Source organism: Diplotaxodon limnothrissa, linkage group LG5, assembly GCF_057381915.1.
Source record: "Diplotaxodon limnothrissa isolate DT_005_m linkage group LG5, D_limnothrissa_male_GT1.1, whole genome shotgun sequence".
Classification (NCBI taxonomy): Eukaryota; Metazoa; Chordata; class Actinopteri; order Cichliformes; family Cichlidae; genus Diplotaxodon; species Diplotaxodon limnothrissa.
The window spans coordinates 8,701,120-8,727,830 of record NC_140600.1 but is presented as its reverse complement, the minus strand read 5'-3'; the positions used below and the strand labels follow the sequence as shown (position 1 = coordinate 8,727,830).

At 42.0% G+C, this 26,711-nt stretch overlaps 1 protein-coding gene across 1 annotated transcript in view; it reads left to right on the top strand.

Moving 5' to 3' along the window:
- cntn4 (contactin 4) overlaps nucleotides 1-26,711 on the top strand; it is a 194,909-nt gene that overhangs the window by 45,248 nt on the left and 122,950 nt on the right. The window contains exons 2-3 of the mRNA XM_085353001.1: nucleotides 2,780-2,912; nucleotides 15,700-15,875. Of these exons, the coding sequence (XP_085209127.1) occupies nucleotides 2,780-2,912; nucleotides 15,700-15,875 (309 nt within the window). The remainder of the gene's footprint in view (nucleotides 1-2,779; nucleotides 2,913-15,699; nucleotides 15,876-26,711) is intronic.

Genomic DNA, 26,711 nt, shown 5'->3' with positions numbered 1-26,711 from the left:
CTCCCATGTTATGTTCTGATGCAACATAACATCAGAAACTGTATGTGTATTATAATGAAGCCTCTGGGCTGGACTGAGGGTCTTAGCAGGATGCTGGTCAGGGGGTCGCTTTAAAAACTGCAACCTCAAGACTCGCCTCGCTTCCAGCTCTTCACCAGTGTGAGGTTATGTTCCCTTCTCATTTATGTGCAACACTATATATCTGTTTCTTATTTGTCTTAACCTATTAATCGTGCATGCCTTTAAACACACACACACACACACATATACAGTGGGGCAAAAAAGTATTTAGTCAGCCACCGATTGTGCAAGTTCCCCCACCTAAAATGATGACAGAGGTCAGTAATTTGCACCAGAGGTACACTTCAACTGTGAGAGACAGAATGTGAAAAAAAATCCATGAATTCACATGGTAGGATTTGTAAAGAATTTATTCGTAAATTAGGGTGGAAAATAAGTATTTGGTCACCTCAAACAAGGAAAATCTCTGGCTCTCACAGACCTGTAACGTCTTCTGTAAGAAGCTTTTCTGTCCCCCACTCTTTACCTGTATGAATGGCACCTGTTTGAACTCATCATCTGTATAAAAGCCACCTGTACACAGCCTCAAACAGTCAGACTCCAAACTCCGCCATGGCCAAGACCAAAGAGCTTTCGAAGGACACCAGGAAAAGTATTGTAGACCTGCACCAGACTGGGAAGAGTGAATCTACAATAGGCAAGCAGCTTGGTGTGAAAAAATCAACTGTGGGAGCAATCATCAGAAAATGGAAGACATACAGGACCACTGATAATCTCCCACGATCTGGGGCTCCACGCAAGATCTCATCCCGTGGGGTCAAAATGATCATGAGAACGGTGAGCAAAGATCCCAGAACCACACGGGGGGACCTGGTGAATGACCTGCAGAGAGCTGGGACCAAAGTAACAAAGGTCACCATCAGTAACACACTACAACGGCAGGGAATCAAATCCCGCAGTGCCAGACGTGTTCCGCTGCTGAAGCCAGTGCATGTCCAGGCCCGTCTGAAGTTTGCCAGAGAGCACATGGATGATACAGCAGAGGATTGGGAGAATGTCATGTGGTCAGATGAAACCAAAGTAGAACTTTTTGGTATAAACTCAACTCGTCGTGTTTGGAGGACGAAGAATACTGAGTTGCATCCCAAGAACACCATACCTACTGTGAAGCATGGGGGTGGAAACATCATGCTATGGGGCTGTTTTTCTGCCAAGGGGACAGGACGACTGATCCGTGTTGAGGACAGAATGAATGGGGCCATGTATTGTGAGATTTTGAGCCAAAACCTCCTTCCCTCAGTGAGAACTTTGAAGATGAAACGAGGCTGGGTCTTCCAACATGACAATGATCCAAAACACACCGCCCGGGCAACAAAGGAGTGGCTCCGTAAGAAGCATTTGAAAGTCCTGGAGTGGCCTAGCCAGTCTCCAGACCTCAACCCCATAGAAAATCTGTGGCGGGAGTTGAAAGTCCGTGTTGCTCGGCGACAGCCCCAAAACATCACTGCTCTCGAGAAGATCTGCATGGAGGAATGGGCCAAAATACCAGCTACTGTGTGTGCAAACCTGGTAAAGACCTATAGTAAACGTTTGACCTCTGTTATTGCCAACAAAGGTTATGTTACAAAGTATTGAGTTGTATTTTTGTTATTGACCAAATACTTATTTTCCACCCTGATTTACGAATAAATTCTTTACAAATCCTACCATGTGAATTCATGGATTTCTTTTTCACATTCTGTCTCTCACAGTTGAAGTGTACCTCTGGTGCAAATTACTGACCTCTGTCATCATTTTAGGTGGGGGGACTTGCACAATCGGTGGCTGACTAAATACTTTTTTGCCCCACTGTATATATATGTACACTCCCAACAGCACATCAGATGTGAAATACACCTCCATAATTTATCTCACAATTTTAGCCTTGTGTACCTTCATTGTAAATGTTTGATGTCACAAGCTGTTCTGCAGTCTGTCTTTTGTTTGGTTACAATATACAAAGAAAAGAAAAGAAATTCCTTCAGTCACTCTACCAGCAACAGTGTTCAGGTTAAATGTTTTTAGCGGCTATGAGCCCAGACGTCTAAAAAGAGACAGGCTTATAAATTAAAAATGATTTTCTTTGCTTTTAGAGGGGTTTTTTTTGTTTTGTTTTGGGTTTTTTTACTTTTTTACAGAACCATTATTCTTTGCAATTTGGCAAAACATTCAATATAAAATAGCACCTCTCCATAAAAACCTGAGCTCACTGATATCAGATGGAACCGACTGATTCCGACTGACTTTGGTTGCGATTTGCAACAAAGAAATACGAATTGCTTTCCTCAAGCGGCCTTAACGGCTGCTTTAACGAAGTAACTAAGACTTCTTTTGTGCCATTTACAACAAAGAGAAACTGACTGATTGCACCTCTGCAGGGGTAAATGATCCTAACATCACTGGGCAAATAAATAAATTAACAAATAAAAATGAGTTGTCTGAAGCAAATGCAAACATTTTTCTCGATAATAGTCCAACATAAATCTATCCCTATACCCTATTACCACCTAAATAGAAGCTGAAGACACGTCTTACTTCAAATCATTCTTCCCTGTGCTCGGTGTCGTGACAGGCAGTTCAAATTGATATGTTTTGCCTGCTTTGTGGTTTTGCCCTCTCAAAGACTTAAAGCAGCAATAACCTGTTTCTGCCGCTGACTAATTGGCTGCTTGGCAAACAGGCTGGTGGATAAGTTTTGTCTTTCCTTGCTGTCCCACAGAGAGCAGCGTCCTACAGAGCCCCGTCTTTACCAAGCAGCCTGGCAGCATCGTGTATCCTGTGGAGAATGTGGGGAAAAACCGAGAGGTGGTGTTCAGCTGCGAGGCCGAGGGAAGCCCACCTCCCATGTACCGGTGAGTGCGTGACTGCAGTCCTTTATCTCTCTCTTCCTCCTCTCCCTGTTGATGCTGCATGCTTTTATACAAGTGATAGTCTCAATATCTTTCAATTTTTTGACATCATGTCGCGGACAAATGTCTCCATTTTGTCTTCAGCAGTCCCCGTCGCATTTTGGCAGCTGAAAATGCCACTGAGAGAGGACTGTGGCAAAACTCGTGTGCCCACAAATCCTGCAGCACACTTGCATTTCTGTACAGAACAGTCACCTGATTCTTTGCGCTAAAAGGCAGTTTGCTTTTTGTTAACACCTGTTATCTCCATGTCTCCCCTCTTCGTAGAACCGTTATTTAGTCTGTGGACATTTGATCTTTTTCCCTGATAATAATATATTTTTTACAGAAAGTGCAATATATCCTTCTTCTTACTGCTTTGAATCAAAGCTGTTTGTTTCTGGGGTACAAAGATGTGATGTTCAGGGTAGGAACCCATAAATAAAAAGAGAAAAAGGTCTAATCTCATAATATTTTGTCAATTTGGCAGTGATAGTGACGTCTTTTAAAAGTACAAATCAAATATCACACGTGACAAATTCCAAAGGCTCAACTGATGAGTAAATAATTACACGAGACTTATCCTCACACATTATCCTCACACATACATGTCGTCTGTGAACCAGAAAGCAGCAAGTTTCTAATCAGCAAAGCCCGAAGTTGTTCCATTGACAGTGAATTAGATTTGGCCATCGTGGATTCAGAACATGTTTAAACGCCTTACATGTTGAGCATATTCCTGATAGTTAAAAGAGGTGTGCATACCTTGTACAGGTGTACAGATGTGGAACTCCAGCTGCTGTCCACTGTGAATGTAACCGCTCTTAGGATTACTCTCCTGATGCATCAACAACATAGTCTTGGTTCTGGTTCTACTTGTTCATCCATGAAAAATCAAGTCTAAGCTGATCAGGATCATAGGCATATATTACATAAATTCTGTTTTACAGTGGATTTTTCCTTCTACCCCCTGCCGGAAACATGTGTTGCCAATCTGTAGTCTGTGAATGCATGCTAATCTCCACTTGCTCTCCTCTCAGACGTCTTCTCTCTGCTGCAGAGTTCAAAGAGATCCCTGTTTTTATGTCTCTCTTTATTTCCTCCTCACCTCCACCATTAGTCTATTGAAAGGTTGTTTCGTTGTAAGTAAAAGTTGAAATCTATTGCATTTGCTGACTGAAATTACTGTAGAGCCATTTGGAAGCAGTAGTACATTTAATACTTGGGACTTAGCCAGCTTAGAGAATGACCTAATCAGCTGTTTCCTGTCAAGGTCGCTGTGTGGTCCTGTCAGAGCTGCCGCTGCCTCTTAGAGACGTGTTGCAACACACACACAGACAGGAACTAAATCATACTCAAAGTTCATTAATTGCGTGTCACACAGCTGTAAACTCTGACAGCTCGTGCCGCAGTGTTTACATGGAGCAGAGACATGTGCACAGTGTTGTCTGCAGCAAATCCAGATGAAGAGGAGAGGAAGATTGTAGCTAATAAATCGAATTTCAGGCACTCAAGCGTGTGGTTAAACATGCCGATAATAATAATATAGCAACACAGCATTAATAATTAGACACTTCTCGAAAACAGACTTTCTTCCTTGTAAGAGTTAGATGAGAAAATTGACACGTCACTCTGCACTCTGGGTTCTAAAAGTGATATTTAAAGTATGAAAGAATAACTGCAACCCCAGCTGATTGAAATTACTATTACACAGCATACTCGACAAAAAGACCTAAATCTTTATTAGTGATCCAGAAACGTAAACACTGCAAATAAATACAGCAGCTCCTTAACTTGGTGCATAAACACCGAAAATACAGCTAACCTGCTCTGTCTGACGCGAATGAAATACACCCATCATCAGCTGAGTCTATTGCACTAACTGCACCTACTCGTGCTGACAGACTGGTGCTTTCGCATGTACCTTATTACATTTGCAAGGTGAGTCTGCCCGTAAAAATAAATAAAAACCACCATTTAGCTAATCTCCCTTCAAGGCTGTAACCTTGTGCACAGCTGGACCCCTTTTCAATCACTCCACTTAGGTCCAGCTCTCCCGTGATTTAAAAAGGGACCTGATCTCATACGTAGAGCAGGCATTAATGTCTGTGCCAAACTGATCTGACTTAGATGTCAAGAATCATCACTGGCGATTACGGCTGGTTACAACCAGGAGCATCGTTTTTAAGTTGAGGAACCAACACTGGCCAAGCCTGAAGCATTTTAAAAAGAGGAAGAGTGCATGAAATGGTGCAGAGCGGCACAAAAACTGACTTGACCAGATCAGCCACTTATAAATCAGTTGTGGCATTTTTTGTGTTTTTCTTTTTTCTTTGAAGAACTTTCTGATTGAATATTGCTCCAAAAGAAAACACTGACTGGTTCAGTTTTTGGTAACAAGAGTAGAAATATCCCGATCCAAAAGGGTTTGTAATGGAAATCCATCCTAGTCAAGGTTAACTTCTTGGCCATCTCACAGCCACAGCAGTAATGATGCCCTAACATCAAATCACGAGTAGTTCAGTAGACAGGAAGCAGCATGTGAGGCTGGGAAAGAATGTCTCTGACTCCCAGACCATCAGCACCGGCTCCCCTCAGGGCTGTGTTCTTTCTCCCCTGCTCTTCTCCCTGTATACCAACTGCTGCACCTCCACCCACCAGTCTGTCAAGCTAATCAAGTTTGCAGATGACACCACCGTTATTGGACTCATCTCGGACGGGGATGAGTCTGCCTACAGGAGGGAGGTTGAACGTCTGGTGTCCTGGTGCAGCCGCAACAACCTGGTGCTGAATGCCCAGAAGACAGTGGAGATTATTGTGGACTTCAGGAAGCACACAGCTCCACTCCCCCCCATCATCCTGACTGAGACCCCCATCACCTCTGTGGACTCATTCCGCTTCCTGGGTACCACCATCACCCAGGACCTGAAGTGGGAGCCCACCATCACCTCTGTCATTAAGAAAGCCCAGCAGAGGATGTACTTCCTGAGGCAGCTGAAGAAATTCAACCTGCCAACACGGACGATGATGCAATTCTACACTGCAATCATCGAGTCCATCCTCACCTCCTCCATCACCGTGTGGTACGCTGGAGCCACTATCAGGGACAAACAGAGACTGCAGCGTGTTGTGCGCTCTGCTGAGAAGGTGATTGGCTGCAGACTCCCATCTCTGCAGGACCTGTACACCTCCAGGACACTGGGGCGTGCAGCTCGGATCTCAGCTGACCCTTCTCACCCTGGACACAGTCTGTTTGACCTGCTCCCCTCAGGCAGGAGGCTCCGGTCCATTCGCACCAGAACCTCTCGCCATAAGAACAGTTTCTTCCCCTCTGCTGTTGGACACATGAACAATAACCGTATGACTGTTCCCACCCCTAACACATGACCCTACGCTGTGTTCACTGCATCATTCCATGTTTGGCACTGATCACCACCTGCACTCATGTATATATCTATCTACTTAGCACTTTTAATTCTTATTCTTATTTTTATTTATTTATTTATTTTTTCATGTCTATTTATGCGTAATTTATGACAGTATGTTTGCACTGAAGCACCGCAGCAATTTCCTAATGTTGTAAACCTTACCCCGCCTCTCGCCCTATGACAGCTGGGATAGGCTCCAGCGCCCCCCGCGACCCTGAAAAGGATAAGCGGAAGCGAATGGATGGATGGATGTAAACCTGCTCAACATTTGGCAATAAAACCCTTTCTGATTCTGATTCTGATTCTAATTATACTTGTTGTTTCCTTAAATATTATAACTCACAATTTTTACTTCTGATGGAGTTTTTTATATTCTTTCTATATTCATAGACTATGTTGCTAATCTGAACACTTCCCCCATCACTTCAGCACAGTCACATGCTATTTTAAAGGCATGTCTCATGTCTTTCTGGATACTCATCTCCTTTTAGCTCACAGCAGTCACGCCTGTAATCAAGTCAGACAACCACTGACAAAGTTTCAAAGTCTGCTGACGTGTTGGCTTTTCTTGCTCGCGTCTGTGTGAGCTATGAATGAGCTACGAGTGTCATTAAGACGACGTTACTCCAGATTTTTGGCACTTTTATCAGGCCACATGACGGTTTTAAGACTAAAGTGAGGAAAGAAATGTCAGGGTAGCAGTATACATCACAGGTTAAATAAAATAAAACTAGAAAATCAATCAGCTCTTTGTCTTCCTTTTATCGAACACATTGATTGGCCTTAATATGACTGACTAGACTGACTGTGCGTCGATACAGTGCAGGCTATTTTTATAGTCTTACAATAAATCCCCCCTACCCAGACGGAAGTAGACGCCATATGCCTTGGTATACAAGACACTACACCTCTCATTGGAGCCATTTATATGACACAGCTGCCATCCTCCTTCTCACTGCCTGCAGAGACTCTGGGTTGCTGCCTAGCTTCAAAACACTGCTAAGCTATCTAACTAAAATCTTAACTTTTGGTGGAATGGGGCTTTTTTTCTAAATGTTATATTGGTATGGCCTAAATACTCAGAATACCTGTTATCCAGAGACAAAGAGGAGTTGAAAAGGGTGCAGAGAGAGCTGAGGGGACTGATAAGGAATGGGAAGGAGAGCTACAGGCAGAAGATGGAGAACCAGCTTCAACAAAACAACGTTGGTGAAGTCTGGAGAGGCCTCAGAACCATCTCGGGCCACAAACAGCAGAACTCTCTGCCTGGGAGGGATGTGAGATGGGCAAATGAACTGAATCATTTCTTCAACAGATTTGACTCAGCCATGAGGCAGTCTGCAACATCGGCTGCAGACTCACCCACCCCCACTGCTGCTGTTCCACCTCAGACACTTCACACCTCCTCTATTCACCCTGCTCACTCCCCCCCACCCCCAACAACAGCATCCAATACACACTCAACACAAGGCTCCAGCCTGTCTCTCTCAACCACCCAGGTTAGGAGGGAACTGAGGAGGATTAATGGCAAGAAGGCAGCGGGTCCAGATGGCATCAGCTCGAGGGTCGTCAGGTCCTGCGCGGACCAACTGTGTGGGGTGATGGAGCACCTCTTCAACCTGAGCCTGAGGTTGGGAAGAGTTCCACAGCTCTGGAAAACCTCCTGTGTTGTACCAGTGCCAAAGACTTCACGCCCCAAGGACCTCAACAGCTACAGGCCGGTGGCTCTGACATCCCACCTGATGAAGACCCTGGAGCGGTTGGTCCTGGCTCAGCTTCGGCGCCTAATAAGCTCATCACTGGACCCACTTCAGTTTGCCTACCAGCCTGGCATTGGAGCGGATGATGCCGTCATTCACCTCCTACTAGGGCTGGGTATCGTCACTGATTTCTAGAATCGATTCAATTCCGATTCACAAGGCCCCGAATCGATTCGATCCACGATTCGATTTAATTCGATTCGATTTAAATCTGGGAAATTTTGACAGTCAGAAATATTATAATTCAGATCAGTACATTTACATATTTTTGTATCAATAAAAAGGAAGCTGACACACGCAAGACTTTATCACAGGTGTGAGCATCACAGCAGAGGCCTTTGTGTCAAAGTAGCTGAGGATAAAACACAGAAAAACATGAAGGTGATTTTCCTGGCCTGGGATTTTATAAAAATATTCTGCAGTACATCAAAAACGAAAGAAAACCATTAATCAACATATGAACATCACCTCTGAAGTTACAGCGGTTTTATTACAGACACAGCGTTTTGCATTTTGAATAATTTTAAAAAGTTTAAATTTTTTCAGTATTGAACAGCAGAAATGAGGTTTTCTTTTCGGAAGAATGTAAAAGGGAAAAAACAGCGGCCGACAGCCTGTAAACAACAGTAGACTTGTGCGTAACAAGCAAGCGAATAATGAAGAAAGGGAAACTGTTCTTGAAGTACAGAGAGAGAGCTGTGCATCGCAGTGGAAGCAAAACAGTAAAAGTCTGAGTGAATTCATGACGATGTTTATGTGAAGCGTTTGGATCTTCTTTTGCTGCTGGTTCGGTCAATATTGTTTGGAGAGAGATCAAACTAACAGCTTTAGAATCGGCGCATAAAGGGCGTGCACACAAAGCGCGGACCCGCCGACAGATCAGAGTCAGCGAGCTGTCGGCTTTCAGCCCCGACTGTGAGAAAAGCAACATCTAACTGATTCTGATCCGCGGGTCCCGCTGTGTGTTTAAGTCTTTGTGCAGAATCCGTGTACCTGCTCTCATTTACTGTCTTAACTGTTTGGTGGTTCTTGAAATTTTGTGAGATTTCACCTGAGATTCTGGCATTTTGGGCAAAATAAATTTATATTAAAAAATCGATTCAGGATTTTAATGAATCGATTTTACGTTATCCAAGCCAGAATCGATTTTAATCGATGAATCGATTATAAGAACCCACCCCTACCTCCTACATCGTTCCCTCGCTCACCTGGAGACCGCTGGAAGCACTGTGAGAATCATGTTCTTTGATTTCTCCAGTGCCTTCAACACCATTCTTCCCTCGGTTCTAAAGGACAAGCTGGTGAACTCTGGAGTGGACCATCACCTCACTACCTGGATCCTGGACTACCTCACCGACCGACCACAGTATGTGAGGACTCAGGGCTGTGTGTCGGACAGGGTCGTCTGCAGTACGGGGGCCCCACAGGGAACGGTTCTGGCTCCGTTCCTCTTCACCATCTACACTGCAGACTTCTCCCACAATTCCACCCAGTGCTTCCTGCAGAAGTTCTCTGATGACTCTGCAATAGTCGGCCTCATCACTGATGGGGACGACAAGGAGTACAGAGGACTGACTCAAGACTTTGTGGACTGGTGCCAGCTGAACTACCTCCAGATCAACGCCAGTAAAACCAAGGAACTGGTGGTAGACTTCGCAGGCACAAGCATTCTCCACTGCAACCACTGAACATCCAAGGTATGGACATTGAGGCTGTGGACAGCTACAGGTACCTTGGTGTTCATCTGAACAATAGACTGGACTGGACTCATAACTCAGACGCCCTCTACAGGAAAGGGCAGAGCAGGCTGTACCTGCTGCGGAGACTCAGGTCGTTTGGGGTGGAGGGCCCACTCCTGAAGAAATTCTATGACTCTGTTGTGGCTTCTGCTATCTTTTATGGTGTGGTCTGCTGGGGCGGCAGCATCTCTGCTGGGGACAGGAAGAGACTGAACAGGGTGATCCGAAGGGCCAGCTCTGTTCTAGGATGCCCTCTGGACCCAGTGGAGGTGGTGAGTGACAGGAGAATGGCGGCTAAGCTGTCATCCCTGATGGACAACATCTCCCACCCCATGCAGCAGACTGTGACAGCACTGAGCAGCTCCTTCAGTGGGAGACTGCGGCACCCACGGTGTGGGACGGAGAGATTTCGCAGGTCTTTCCTCCCCACTGCTGTCAGACTCCATAATAAAGACTTTAACTGATCAAGCACACACATCCATACATATGCAATAATACTAAGTGCAATAATCCTTTCTGTCATCGTTGTATTTTTACTCAGTTGTATATAGTATTTGTATTTGTATTCTATTTTTATCTTATTGTATATTTATTTTATTTTATTCTACTGTATATAGTATTTTATTTTATTCTATTCTGTACAGTTGTGTACTGTATTTATTCTTATTGTATTCTAATTTTTGCCTCATAACTTTTGCACTGTCCACTTCCTGCTGTGACAAAACAAATTTCCCACGTGTGGGACTAATAAAGGTTATCTTATCTTATCTTATGGACTGAGGGAAAAAGACACTTGAGTATTCAGGTGCTATTCTTTAGAGCCTAAAAAGTGGAACACTGGACTTCTTTAGATCTTTGAAGATTTTTTGCCCCTCCTCCAGGAAGCTTCTTCAGTTCTAGAACAATTCAGTTTTATTTATAAAGCACCGAATCACAACAACAGTCACCTCAAGGGGATTTATATTGTAAGGTAGAGCCTACAATAATACATACAGAGAAAAACCCAACAATCATATGACCCCCTATGAGCAAGCACTTTGGCGACAGTGGGAAGGAAAAACTCCCTTTTAACAGGAAGAATCCTCCGACAGAACCAGGCTCAGGGAGGCTCAGGTTGGGAACCGGTTGTTTTTCAAGCTCTCGAGACAACCATGACTCGGATAACTGGGAACCCACACAGAACATCCAGGTGCTGTAGCTTCCACCTCTAATATTCAAACTTTGGCCTCAATGCCTTCAAAATCTTCAAAATCTCCAAGCTGGTCAAGAAGGCTCACCAGCGCCTCTTCTTCTTGAGGACTCTGAGGAAGAACCACCTGTCCTCAGACATCCTGGTGAACTTCTATCGTTGCACCATCGAGAGCATCCTGACCAACTGTATAACAGTCTGGTACGGGAACTGCTCTGCCTCGGACCGGAAGGCGTTGCAGAGGGTCGTGAAAACTGCCCAGCGCATCGCCGGAGCACCACTTCCTGCCATAAAAGACATCTACAGGAAGCGGTGTCTGAAAAGGGCTGGGAAAATCATCAAAGACCCCAGTCACCCATCACATGGACTCTTCACCCTCCTGCTCTCTGGGAGGCGCCACAGGAGCCTCCGGACTAAGACCACCAGGTACCGGAACAGCTTCTTCCCCACAGCTGTCAGACTCCTGAACTCTGCCTCCTGACATCTGACCCACGTTAAACTCATGGACTGAACATACACACACACAATGGACAACTGTACCCTCAAACACACAATAATAACATGGAGTGAACCACCACTCACAACCACTAGCACTTTATATAGCCTCTGTAGAAACTATCTACACCCTCACTTATCTTAACTGCACTACTGTATAGCTCTGTGTAAATAATCATTCTGTACATTCAATAATCTTTAATCCTACAACTGTTTACAACTTGCATAGTTCCCATTTCTGTATAGCTGTATATCTCAGATTTCTGTAAAGTTATTTATTTCATATTCTGTATAGTTTTTCATATTTATATCCTGTTCATAGCTTGTACTCACTACAGCCTGTACATACTTAGTTATAGAATATTCACAACATACTTCATACCGTGTACATTATAACATACCATAATAGACCCATTTCTGTAATATACTTACATATCTATACTATTGCTAATATATATTGTAATATACCTATATCACTAAAGCACTTCTGGATGGATGCAAACTGCATTTCGTTGCCCTGTACCTGTGCATGTGCAATGACAATAAAGTTGAATTCTATTCTATTCTATTCGAAATTCGAGAAAAGGTTTATAATGTGAGAGGCTTTGGAGAATTCAAATTACCCAGAACTCGAACAACCCGTAAAGGCTTTTGTGTGTCTGTATGTGGTGTGAAAATCTGGAACAGTCTGAGTTTACAATTGAAACAATGCAAAAATATTCATAGATTTAAATTTCTCTACAAACAGTTGGTCTGGTCACAGTATACTCAATGATGGGTTTTAGTGTGCTCTGTAATGTCTGTCCTCTTACCATTGCTGGTATGGATTCCAAAAAATAAATAAATAAATAAAGTGTGCGTATGTATGTACATATATGTACTTGTGTGTGTAGATATATATGTATGTATATGTATGTGTGTTTGTTACTTGTAGTTATTACTGCCTGTTACCTGTGGTAATGCAATTTATAATTTATATATTCTGTATTCAGTTATGAAGGCTCTAATTGTTGGTTGCGAGCTGCCGCTTAGATGCTTGTATCTGCCCGGGGCTGTTGATGGGTCTGTATGCAATGATGGGCGTAGCTGCGGGAAGTTTATTGTTTTTTTTTGTTGATGAGTGAGTATAGGGGTGGGATTTAATAAGTTTTCTTCGTCCCACTCCTTTTTCAGGCAAGTTTTGTTTTTTGTTTTGTGTATTTTATGTTCAATATAGGTATTTGTTGTGCCTGAAAATGAATAAATAAATGAAATGAAATGAAAGTATATCACTGCTGGGCGCCCACGTAATTGCAGGCCAGCAGATAAGCGAGGTTCGCAGTGTCAATACCAAAGTGGTGTTCAGCTACAAACTCTCCTAGTCGTTCTGTGGTTTGACCTTTGCATAAACAGCCACAGAGGAATCAAATCTGGAGACTGAGTGGGCCGTGTTACAGTTCACCGAACAAAACAGAGAGTACCGTCCGATAAAGAACAGACTCACAACACCTTTTGAAAAAGCACATAAGTTAGTCAGGAGGTATTTAAAGCTCTGGAGCTCTGAATCACACGCAGGCATGTTTTCCTGTCATTTTTTTAAACACCTGTAAATTATTTATAGTTTACGCCACACCTCAGATGACGAGGAGATATTCTTTCCATTTCTAATCCAAGAGTGTGTAATTTAAAACTTTATAGTGTCCCACGGTGGTGTGATGTTTGCATGGCCGTAACACAAAGTAGTAATTTTTAAGCACTTTTAAGCACCGGGCTTAAGAAAAAGAACAGACCGCCTAACATTAACAGCCTCATAAGCCAGATGGTGTGGTATTATGCCACTGTGTGCACGGCCTGTTGTTACATGATTGGATAAAGCATGTGCCTAACAAATGGAACTGCTGTTGTGGCCTGTTTGCCATCATAAATCACTGTAAATAGAATTATTAATTGAGTTTACATGTGTTTGATGTAATCTGTTGCTCTGCTACCCGTGGAGGATACTCAGTGGCACCATGACGAGCGTCGTCTCTCCCGCCACGCTACCTTCTATTGTGGTCCCCGCGCCGGCTTTATCTGGTGTTATACAGAAATATTTGAATATCTGCCACTTAAAGTTTAAAGTTCTAATTGGCTTAAAGTGACAAGAGCTGTCACAGGCTGTATAATTTGTCACAAAAGAACAACGGCGGCTTTGGGCGGGCAATTATCCTTAACTACTACTATGTTTAACGACCACACAACATGGCGCATTTAGGAATACACAATGTCTGCCTCTGACTGGGTAAATTCTTCATTTTCAACAAGAGACATGATTACTCACTCAGATACATCAAAACATTTTCCAGGCTCAATTAGCTATCCAGGCTAATGTTTTCGAAAGGCCCAGATAAAGCGGCGAATCGACGGCTGGCAGGGAAAATCTTTTGCAGCGTTTGGTTTTTCAAGCTGTCACCGATTAAGCCGTTTGACTGCAAATACAATGCCAAGCCTCTCCGAGCAATTACGACTGTGAAAAGGCTGCTTTCATATTTGATGGGATGCCTTTTCAACCTCACAGGAAGCCGCTATCAGAGGGCGATATTGAGGTTTTTGCCGCGTCGCCTCACACTGCCCATCCGTTCAGCTCCTGTTCCACTCGAAGGTGGGACTTAGCCGGGACATATTTATGTTGATTTTAGTTTGTTCCGCTTCAGCTGCAAATGAATCTCTGCTGTAGTCCTGTGAGACCGCAGCCGCCCCTCCTCAGGCTCTTCTCTATTGTGTGTAGTAACAAGGCTCTTGAGAGTGTGCACTTACTTATGAGTGAACTGGAGGAGTGCCATGAAAGACCATTGTGCTACACATTTGGTCTATTAAAAGAATAAAAGTCTGCAGACGCTCTTTGTGAGTGCAGCAATGCCCCAGCCAACAACTATTCTGCTGTGGCTGTGTGTGTGTGTGTGTGTGTGTGTGTGTGTGTGTGGGTGGGTAGGCGGCTAAGGAGCACAACCCGACACTGTTTCTCATGTAAACAGCTCCTACTTGTTTCATATGGAAGCTCTGTACCTACAGGTGTCTTTGTCCAGGGGACCACATAAGTTGGATTTCCCTGCCACTGAAGGCAAACGAGTGTATTCTATAAGCCACATTATGCTACAAAAGACATAATACAGCAAGAAAATTCCACAACGCCACTATCAGTGCTTTCTTAGAAAGGTTATTATGCCTCAAAGGCTCCAAATTGGCATAACAGGGAAAGTTAAGACAGTACCCCCAAACAGCTTTGTGCAACTTCTGTCTCTTGTACAAAAGGGGCTTTAGCAAAGCCCCTTTTTTCACATCAAAGCTGCTTTCTTTTTTCAGCGGAAAACAATGCTCTGCTTTTCCAGCTGAATGGGAAATCGTTCAGAGAAACTCCTCAAAGAAATAATCAGCTACAAAACCCCTCAAAGCCCAAATCAGATCCGGGTAGTCCATTATCCAATGCCATATTAAATCTTCTTTTCAGGCTTGTTTATCTGTGCTGTACCTTTTTACAGCTGAGATAGTTATACAACATCAATAACAAATGGCAATGTATGAGCTCGTTTCTCTGTCTGTTTTAGGTTTTCTTGCCTTGGTTGAAGCGAGTTATGGCTTGAAGCCATTTTTCTGAAATGACTGATTTTTCTCCCACCTGTGTTTCTTTAATAAGGTGCATCTGTGTGGAGAGATTGGAGAGTCTGTTGCCATTTTAAGTGAATTATACCCTTCGTTGGTCCCGCCCAGTCACCCACTCCTAACACCAATGATAATCAAGTGGAAGGGTCTAGAATGTACGAGTGTGAAGGCGAGCTTGCAGGCATCGTTTTAATTGTTGTACCATAATGATTAAGCAGGATTTTTATGCGGTCTGACTGGGGTCTGGCAAGATGGATGGCCTGAAATGCTATCTATTCTCAGGGAGTCAAGTCCTTGGCACCATAGTGGTTCACTGCTGCTTAGATTAACACTAAGCTGGAGGGCATGATTTCTGGGTCCTCTCCACCTTTCATTTCTCTCTTGTTGAAAAACAATCAAATATACAAGTCACGTTCTGCTTCTTCTTCTTGTGCTCTGGCGTACTTCCATTGCCCCAGTCTACACTGAACAGTGTTTAATTTGTTAAATTTACATGTTCATTTTTCTCTCTCTCTTTTTTAGATGGAGACTGAACGGCACGGAAATAAATCCCAAAACTGGATCTCACTACAGCCTTTCTGGGGGCAACCTCAGAATCAGCCATCTGAACAAAGACCAAGATGCTGGAACGTATCAGTGCCTCGCCTCCAACTCTTTCGGGACCATCGTTAGCCGAGAGGCCAGTCTAACCTTCGCATGTGAGTTTATTTTTTTCTATTTTCTTTAGGCGAGCATTTGAGCCTTCTTGGCTTCCATTGGAGAAATAAAAAAGTAAAAGTAGAGGGAGAAAGAGAAAAACATGTCAGTCACAAACAAGGATAACATAGTGGGCTGCTCTTCATGACATGTTTAACATGGAGAAAGTTATCTCTGAGGTGCTATTTGTGTGTTGACTGGCGTTTACTCTATAAATGGCTGCACAGTAGGCAAACAGCAAGCGCTAAACTCACTGCAGTGGAGGAAAAAGATCAAGGTTTTCCTCTGAGGTGTCTTGGAGTACAGGCACAGTGATGAAGTGGAAGGTTCGGGTCTTGGTTGTACGTTCTGCAGACTCAACTAAACTTCTTAGCCAAGTTTGAGCATTAACATTGGTTTTATGCTAATGGCTTATTAGCTAAGTGACCATTCAATCTCTTTTAACCCTCTATAGCCCAACAGCATTAGCATAAATGTGCTTATTTATTTGTAATATTGTCAGAGTTAGTAATGTGGATCAGACATTAGACAACAGACCATCTCATACAAACCTAGATAACAGTACATAGTTGTTAGCTAAAAATTATGGCAGCTAATGCTACACTTGCGTGTCCTAGAAGTCACATTTACCCTCTGGTAAACAGTTTGTTAAACTTCATATGAGATTATTTACAAATTTCCTTAATCTGAAAAGGTTAGGTTTCTTCCACATCAAAGCAAAGTAAATTTCCAGTAAACTTCTAGCTAACATGAGCTAAGGAAAACAGTGGCAAAAACAGCTTAGCAACAGAAAAGTTCAGGATATGCTCACTCACTCACCTCAGTATCACTGTCATTGGTTAGATGTGAACTTCATCGAGTGATACTCAACTGTATCACAGGCCTGTCACAAAGTTTTATAGCCTCTTCGGAAACGCAGAGCAGCTGAAAGTAGCCATTAAGGAGCACCAAGGGTTAGCCGATGAAACTTTACTTTCCGTTACTTCAGAGAACAAAAACAGCACACCCACTCATGAAGAAATGCAAAGTCAGCACCATCACTTTTGCAGATTAATGTTTTTTTAATGGCCCTATCATACTGATTTCCGACCAGGAGGACGACAGATTGTTTGATGGATCTTGATGAGTCTAACTGACAAGCCTCTGGACCTCATATTTCTAGCAGGACTGAGTCAATAAGTGCCTACTTTATGTGCCAGTTATTTGACAGGAGTAAATCATGACATTAAAGGCAAAAGAGTGATCACTAGCTCAGATTAGATTTTGAGGTTTGGTGTTTGGGGACAAGGCCACCAATGTGCCTCAGGCCATTTGTTTAGTTCCTTGGACCAGCAGGAGGTCAATCCGTGATCTGATTCTGCTGGTGAATTTCCACTATGATAGGATGACAGTTCCATCAATTGTCGGACTCTGACCTTACCAACCTGCAGTTGTTGTCACAGAGTCGGCGTGTGCGTGTATGACCGAATGTCATCTATCTTCTTTATTACTCTTGGTATAGCTTAATTAACTCCACTGCATGTTTGAATGGTAAAGGTTCAAGCGAATAATTTAAATGGCAACTGGTATTACTTTAGAGTGTCATGCAATTCTTTATAGAAATTCAAGGGAAGTAAAGGATATGAGTGAGGTCCTCCTGCAGACTCCTAGTCAGATGCACACAGTGCAGGTATAAGTTGTGTTTCAGCACCTAACAGCAATATTTTTTCCTCCAGTAAAGGTCATGACCTTTTGATGGTAATTAGTTTTACGCATAATTTGACTGTGATTTTGACACAAGACAGGGTCTGAACTGACTCGCTCCTCTAATAAGCCCAGTGCTAATTGCACCCGTCAGAGCCAAAATGAGCGTAATCATTTGGAGCCATATAAATGCACATCTGCTACAATCAAAAAGGTCAAAAGTCAAGAGATTTAAAGTTTGCCCCATCTTCAGTGTAATCGTGCACTGTCATGAAAACATGTCCTTACTATAATTGATTTCCTGTGGGAAAAGATGAAGCATAACTAGAGTGTATACCGTAGAAAGAGGATGAAACTGTGAAGGAAACTTCAGCGCTGGGGACATGAAGGTAAAGGGAAGGAGTCCTATTGTTACTTACAGAAACAATAATAAAAACAATGTACTATAACACAAGTTTGTCCAATTTTTAAACCACATCTAAAAGCAATACAATCCAGGAACACGAGGCAGGCACACAAAGACTGAAAGAAACCATGCATGTATCAAGGTACAGGTGAAGTCAATCGTGACAATAACAAGGTTGAACAAAGAAAGGACGTAAAAAAGAAAGAGAAAGCCACAAGAGGAACTAACCTTCAAAATAAAGCAGGAATCAAATGAAATGAAAGACTACACTGAAAGAAAGAACTAGATTTGACACAGAGCAGTGAGAGACAGACCGGGGCAACGCAAGGCACAAAGAAAATGAAACAACTTTCAAAAACAGCATGAGAAAAAAATTAGAATTGGAACAGAAACTACGGATAATTGCGAACAGCTAGTCATCCTGTTCATAACTGGAGGAACTTTCATTACATGCATAACTGTAGACGTAACTCAACAAAATATGTCATTTGAGGATTGGATGATATGCTGCATTTTTCATGTTAACAAACCTCACAAAAAGACCAAACAACTGATCCCACTAAAGGAAATGCTATCTTAAATGCTAGAGACCTTTTGTTTTCGCCACAGAGCATTCATTGTTTTCCACAGACTATTAAAAATACATCACTAAGTCACACAATTGCACATGGTGACACTTCTGTCATTACCACACACATACACGCTGCACAGTCGATACCACAGACACAGTAAATGCTCATTAGCGCACAGAATGCACATCAATTCAAACCTGGAAATATTCCACAACAACCACCCGGTACGTTTGTTTGAGTGAAGTTTAAATCTGCACTGACCAGCCTGTTAGAGAAATCACAGATGATTCACATAATGTGAATCAAAAATGTTTTTCATTGTAACCTAATTTTAGCGAACTACTGCAGAAATGGGAAATCGAAATATAAAAATAATTCAGGTAACGTGTGAGTGTCTGTAGCACGTAGTTTTTTCTGTGACCGAACCCAACCACATGACTGGCACAACTTTTACTTTGAAGGGAAACCATTCTCCAGTCTCCATTTGCAGGTTGCATTGCATCAGCAACCCTGAGGAACCGCTGTCAACCAGTTGGGGAATACACTTGTCACCCTAGCAACAGGTGACTGTGTTACTCCCAGTGTGGGAGACAAATCTCAGGCAATGTGCGCTTGACGTCATGTGAGAAACATCAATAGTTTACTCATGTGGCTCCATGCTGTAGTGGCTAACACATTTGACTTATGCACAGAAGGCCTCCTGTTTGGGATCAGAAGGAGGCGCAAACTCATTCTTAGCGGTAGTGGACCCCTAATGTGGGTCCCCAAGCCCAGGTGAATGGGAGGGTTGTATGGGGAAAGACCATTCAGCATAGTTTGTCATATTCTAAATACTACACAAACATTTTAGCAAAAGCAAAATCTGCTTCTCAAAAAACAAATTAAGAGAACATTTAATTTATTTTTGGTGTGGGTTTGTATCCAGGCTTCAAAGGGAGTTTGGTTTCCACTGATCGCTGTCCCATCATTTTGATCTAAAAAAGTAAAAATGACAGTGCACGCCAGGAAAGATTTTCAACTTGAATATTTCACCCATCAAGATCTGATGTGTGATGTAAGTATTCCCTTAATGTTTCTGAGCAGTGCTTCTACCCCAAGGTCTACTTGAAGCGTGTGGGGTTTTTTTTTCTTCTTCTTTTTTGTGGAGCATTTATACATCACGGCCTCTCTCAGAGGATAGATGTTGCTTAAAACGCATTTTACATTTCATGACCAACAGCAGGAAGTGAAACACAGGATAGAACAGGGTGTTAGGGTTTTGTTCGGTGCTACCGGTAACCATAGCGCTTTCACCAGCAGCAACGTCTTTTGCCTGCCCAGTGCTTTTCAACCACACATCACAAAAGAAGCTCATTTTTGTGTGCTTTTCTGCTTTGCGCTTATGAAAGAAGTATTTTGCTCCCTCCATTTGAACGATTGTATTTACCTCAGCATCTTGTTTTATCAGTCGATGGTAGTTCTCCTTCTGCTGTCTTGTCTTGTAAATGTCGGTCGACCAAACAAATGTAAACCAAAGTCACACTCACAGTTGCAAACACGTCAAACACTTTTTGTGTTATTGATCAATTACTAATCAACTGCTGCATATCTTTGTGGACTACAGTGATTTTTTTTTTATTCCATGCAAACGGTCATGGAATGGGAACTTTTCCATTTTACTTTTCAGACTAGACTAGTTAATTAGGACATTTGTTGAAGACTGACAAAAGCGCGGGTCTGCCGGTACAGATATTTGGTGATGGGAGCCTCAATAAGCTGCTAGTTTCTCACAAAATCAAATAAATCAGTGCCATAGTTAATTGTTTTGACTCAGCGTGAAGGTCAAAAGATATTTAATTTTGAGCCGGGTCTTAGAATTGATAATGAAATCCTGATAGTGAGTCGTTGTGAGCACAGGAAAGCGTTGTTGTTCGGTGAACATGCTCTGCCTTCTAATTCAGTCATTTATCTCCGGGTGTGAGGGATTTTTGCCTTTTCTTTAATTAAATAGGTATTAGTGGTGTCTTAATCTTGTTCCAGGTGAGTAATCTTTCTAAAAATCCATTATTGGTCTTGTTGAATTTAGATTGCATTGACACTTAAGACCTGTTTATAGGTCTGAACTTAAATCATACATTTCCATTTAAATTGTAATTCAAACGTCGGGATTTGTATTTGCTAAAGTGTTATCTCCTTCCAGAGGTTGAGCATAGCATATATTGTGTAGAACAAGAGTAAACTGTACAGTGAGACTTGCTCACTTGAATGGTATTAATCAGTTAACATTTGTTAGTCTGCACGCTCCGTGACGCCTTCAAGGTTGTTGTTTGGAATTGGCGGAGCTCCAGATACTTCAGGATTCGTTTCCGTGTCACAAACTTTTGATGGATGACGGTAACCCTCGCAAGGGTTGTGGCTGTCTACCTCCCGAGGCAAGGATAACTGATGGCTAGTGGGCGCGCCCACTCAATACTTGCTGCCCTTGATTAGTTTGTCTATTGATTCTGTATTGCTGATTATGTAAAAGATGTACACACATAATTCACACTGATGATCAGGCCGCATATTCAATAACAGAATGATAGTGTGGGCTTCTTATATGGGTGGCACTCTGAGGGCTGTGCGTTGAATGCAGTGACGAGCTCATTCACTGCTGAAGTTTCCACGACCAGAGATGTCAAGAAGGTTGAGCTTTCAAGAAGAAAATAAAGTGCTGTATACTGTACTTTCCTTGAAACGCTATATATCCCATTTTGAGTAGGAGTGGATATTCGCTTACTTATAAAGTATCTCATCAGAGTCAGAAAAGCTCATATTTTGCCAAGGACATAGGAGGGGTGGGAAATTCCTGATGTCACCGGAGTAGGCTTTAAATCCTTAAGGGGAAATATGAATACCTAATTTAAATGCAAATAAATCCTTTGGACTCCTCTCAGCTGAGTGATAATGTGGTGTGAGTATATTGACTTAGTTAATGAGGTGTAAATAGCTAATGGGTATGATCTAGCTTTTATGTTTTTTTATCCGCAGTACACTATCAACATATCACACTTGGGAACCTGCTATAAAGTGGAATAACTCACTCAGCATTTAATGTTTACCTCTTTAGCTGTCCAGCCTTTGAAATGGGGAAAACTTTTTTGATGATACGTGCAGGGAATTGGCGGGGGGAGGGTCCTCAGCAAAGTCTAACCCTTTTAGAGCACATTACATTTTTGCTTTTTTACATTCCTAAATAATTGTTAAAGTGAAAGTACACCAGTACATAGATCACAGGTTTCAAAATGTACATATGATATAAAAAATGTACATGTTTAATATCATAATTGTGTACTATCCCATATCCTGTCATGGTCCTGGGTCTTTGACCTAGTGTTTTGAGTTTATTGTTATTATTTTCCAGTTTCTGCTGTTTTGTATTTGTTCTTAGGGTTTTGAGTTGGGTGTTTTCTATCATCGCTACCTGTGTCTTTCCTCTGTGTCCTGTTCGTGTCCCCGAGTTGGTATTGTGAAACAGTCTGTGAGTTTCCTGTTTTACTTTGTAGGTTTGTGTCTCGTTATGCCCATTAGTTCAAGCTGTTTCCCCTCCTGTCTGCCAATTCCTGATTACCTGGTGTGCCTGTGCTCCTCGTCGCGTCGTCTGTGTTTCTCTGTGAATCTTCTGTGTACTCTGCATTATTCCGTGTTTCACCGTGTCTCTCTGCTTCCCGCCCCGTGTCCTCCTTTTGTGTTAGTTTTCCCAGTTTAGGTTTATGTTCAGTTCTGCCCTCACCTCTGTTATTGCTCACTGTATATAAATCTCACTTGCACCTCCGCCACTGTCTGCTATTTTGATCCTCCTTCTCACCTCCACACGACTGCTGCCCGAGTCGTGACATATCCCAACAATGTAATGCTGTGTAAGAGGTCTTAATCGCAATAGTATGTATTAAACTAATGTTTAAATTGAGAAAATGTAAGAAAAAAAATGTGTCCAAAAAGCTGGAACATTTGCCTCTGTGTAGCAGCTTTGCTTCTTTTTGCCACAGTCTGTAAATATTTGGGAGCTGCAGAGAACATTTGTTGGACTTTTTGGAGAGGAATGTTGTCCCATTGTTGTCTGATACAGTCCTCAATCTGCTCTGTTCTTTTTTTTATTTAATGATGCTCCAAATGTTTTCAGTTGGAGAATCGTCTCTAATGCAGGCCATTTAAGCACCTTGGCTCTTTTACTATGGTGCTTGTATAATAGATGAATTATGCAGTTTAGCATTGTTTTTGCTGAAATATTCAAGGCCCTCCCTCAAAAATACGTCATGTAGACGGGAGCATCTGCTGCTCTAAAACCTTTCAGCATTGATGGTGCCTTTCCAGATATGCAACCTCCACCAGGGATGCACGCTTTTGAACTGAGTGATGATACAAAGCCAGATGCCCCCCTGTCCTCTTTAGTCCAGAGGTTTTTAAAAAGAATTTCAGTTCATTTCAGTTCAACAGACCCCAGAACAGTTTTCCGCTTTGCCCACAGAAATTTTTAAAAAACTTTTTCCGTGAGAAGTCACAACAGTATTGTCATTATGAAGTGTCTGAAAAATAACTGTCAGGTAATATAGTGACAGTCCCAGTACACATCCAAAAATGTGTATTAGTAATAAACAGCACTACTTAGTTACCCTGTGGCTTGAGAAAAACTCCTTGAAAGAACATGATATGAATACATCGATGATACTGATGTACTTGAAGGCATTGTCATTGTGGTTTTGTTGGGATCCAGCATTCATGATGACCTCTGAACGTGTGTTAGTTTGAGTTGAGCTGGCATTTCATTGCCCTAATGTACTAATGTACAGGGAGTCACTGCCTAATAAAAGCTAATATTAACACTAACCAATCAGCAGTCAGTTTAAACTTAAATGCAATAAATGTACAACGAGATGCACAGTGTTGGTTTGTGTTTGGTATCAATTGTTAATGAACTGATGCAGCTAATGTGTAATGTGGGCTGTTTAAGTGCAAGGCTAGCAGGGAATGGAATAATGTGTGAACTTTACCATGTCAAATAAGCAGGGTGAATGTGGAAAAATGGCTTCCAGCTACTTCGCTTAAAAAGTAGGATTCAGTGTTTTTTGAACAGAGGACTGGGTAATCTTACTGTTTGCAACATTACTTTATTTTATCTGCATATGTTAGAATGTTGCAAATTTCATGGAAGTGCAGCATCAAAATATATGCACTTTAATCTCAGTTCTAAAAATACTACTGTCGGCCTCCATGCAACTCTATACTTATCTGAAGGTCTACCCAGAGACTGTATATAAATGAAGGCAGATGTAACAGAGCCTTACAGCAGACTGGCTGTTTTTACTATCACTGCCTTGGTGTTTTGGATAGGGACTCTAACCACTCTATGATCTCAGAAACCAAGGCTAGCGTTGTGTCAGTCACATGGTAAAGGAAAATAAAACCCCAATTTATCCTCCTTCTTGGCTCGAATCTTCTGTAAAACTTGAAACAAGTGTCTGAGCTCATAGAGTCACCCAAAAAGTGGTGTTTTTAACAAAAAAAGAGTTCAATGTCATGTTGCTATCGACTTTGGTACAACTGAACAACTTTTTGCAGTTGTAGAAGTCGCCCCCTGCTGGCATTAGCAAGAAGCAAGTTTAAGACACTGACTTGTCTTCTCATAATGTTCTTTTAACTGCCAACCACAGTGCTTTTAGACTCAAGGTGGAACAGCTGAGGACCAGAGTCGAGGCAGGAGAATTAAAGATGCGTTTAAAGATTTTTTATTTTTTTTTCATTCCATGCATTCATCTCGTCTTGTCTAGTGACAGACAGGCTGATAAAAATCACTGAATACACACCTCTGTGCTGGCTCCCACCTTTGCGCAGGCACAGACAGTACAAACATAGATATGATGTCCTCATACACACACAAACACATTATATCCACCTTCCACTTGAAGACAAAGAGCATCCTCAAGGGGGTAGCAGGTTGTGATGGATCTAATGTTCACGGTTGGACGGGCTTGTTGAAGTATGATAAGTTGTGCTGGCATTTGGAAAGCTCATATGTCTGGGATGTGATCATCAGCTTAATCTGGATCATTGTTTGTAATGCCAGCCCAGGTTTGCAATAATTGATGCTAATGGATCTAGATGGGACATCAGGTTTACTTATTCTGAGGCTATTAATCATTGTTAGCCACTTCCCGTTTTGAACATTACTCTGAAGCTTTTGTGCGGAAAACATTAGCTCAGTTCTATAATATTTTAATGAAATTTCGAAGGGACTTGCGCTCGCCACTGTTCCTTTCAGTGACAAATTTAATGGATATGCTATTTGAGATATCCTTTGCAGGCAAAGTCTGTGCTTTCATGCTTCCTTTTGAACATGTGCACAGCTGCGTACGCTTTAAAAAAAACAAAAAACAGGCTTTTGGTCAAGCCTTCCCACCACAATGCACCCCAAGCCCCCCCCACACACACACACACCCCGCATCTGAAGGCATCGGCCGTACCATATTCTAAATTATGCTTTTTACGACTTTCCCAAAGTACCTTTCACAACAATGCTTCTTTTGGTCTTTTTTGGCTGCTGAGAGTGGATGACTGAAGGTGGAGGTTGGTTTTTGGGGAGGGTGGGGGGGTGGATTTTGCCACTATTGCTGCATGCTTTCAGCATGGGCGAGGCCATGCCTGTCGCTGTGAACAGGCACAATCAGTACCTTTAGTGAAGTAGACATCACCACTTCATAAATCCCAACAGCTTTCATCTCAGCCAAAAATAATGCCAAAGACTTTTTTGGGGGGAACAAATTCAGTACCTTAGATGTCTCTGGCTTTTGTTGACTTTGTTCTATAGGATCATATTTTGGGAAGGCTCGGATGCTTTTATCTAACCTTCTATCGTGTTTTTAGATGAAAGTAAATGGGGGGTTAATCCAAAAAAAAGAAGAAAAAAGATTCAGCTTTCGCCGTGAAATTTTGTATTATGCCCAATAATGCAAGCAGTGTTTAGGAGAAAACCGCGCGTCTATTTGCAGCTTTTTATTGTACCACCATTAATAAAAAAGACGTCTGTAGAAGCAAAATAATTAATTTCACAGAAGAGGCAAAGGGGAGAAAAAAAGCAGTGCAGATATTGCAGCTTTCATCAGTGATCTCTGATGAGCCACACCAGTCTGAGATAAAGCCCATTGGGAAGAAGGAAGTCGATTAGCCTTGCTACAACATTAATCACCTTTGAGTGACAGTTAAGAGATAACTAGGCAGTCAGTGTTCCCTTAAAAAACTGAAAAAAAGCAATAAAAATAAATCACCTAATTTAAGCTTTGAGTCCTGATTCAATTCTACACACATCGTAGACCTCCAAGAAAGCGTCTTATATGGACATCTGCAGACATATTTGCCCTGCGTGCCTTTTTAAGCGCTTTTGGTCACCAACCAGCCAAAACCGGGTGCCGGCTTTTCACACTGTAGAAAAACTACGGGAATTTAGGAGGGCAGTGATTTGCTGTGTAAAAATGATTGTAGACAGCAACTTTGTCATCCCATTTGTGGATGTTCAGTTATCCATTTGTGTGGCAGATGTGTTTTTCACAGTAAAGAGCAGGACAAACAAGTGCATTAATCAAATAGGTGGATTTCTGTGCAAGTTCTTTAGGATTAAACTAATGTACAGTCACGAGCATAATAAAATATTTTATTATAAGATTTCTAAAATAATTGAGATGCTGGGTGCAGAAACCCAACCTCCAACAATATGAATGGTTTCATACAGTGCAAAGTATAAAGGAGTGGTGGTAGCAGATTATCTCTGAGGCTATATTATAATCACACTTTAAAATATAAAATTCTAATTCTAAATTTAATTATTAAGAATGTGTATGTGTAAAATTCGTGATTTTATGATGTAAAATCACAAATTTTTATTTTTAACTAGTTTAATTTATTGAGATATGTTGCAAGCTTGTGTTTTGTGTAGCATCTACCTTCTTAATATCTGTAGCCAGAACAAAATGAAGCATAATAATAATAACAACAATGTTGCACTCTGAAATGTTGTCAATTTGAGATTCGGTAAGACTATATTGGAGTTAGTACCTCAAAATGATTACTTTCCTGCACTACTCTGTGGTAGTTTAAGCCCTGCCTGCATTATAATAGTGCAGCTGAGTGTGGTGGTTCTAAAACTGTGGGGCTCGCTCTACTCGGGG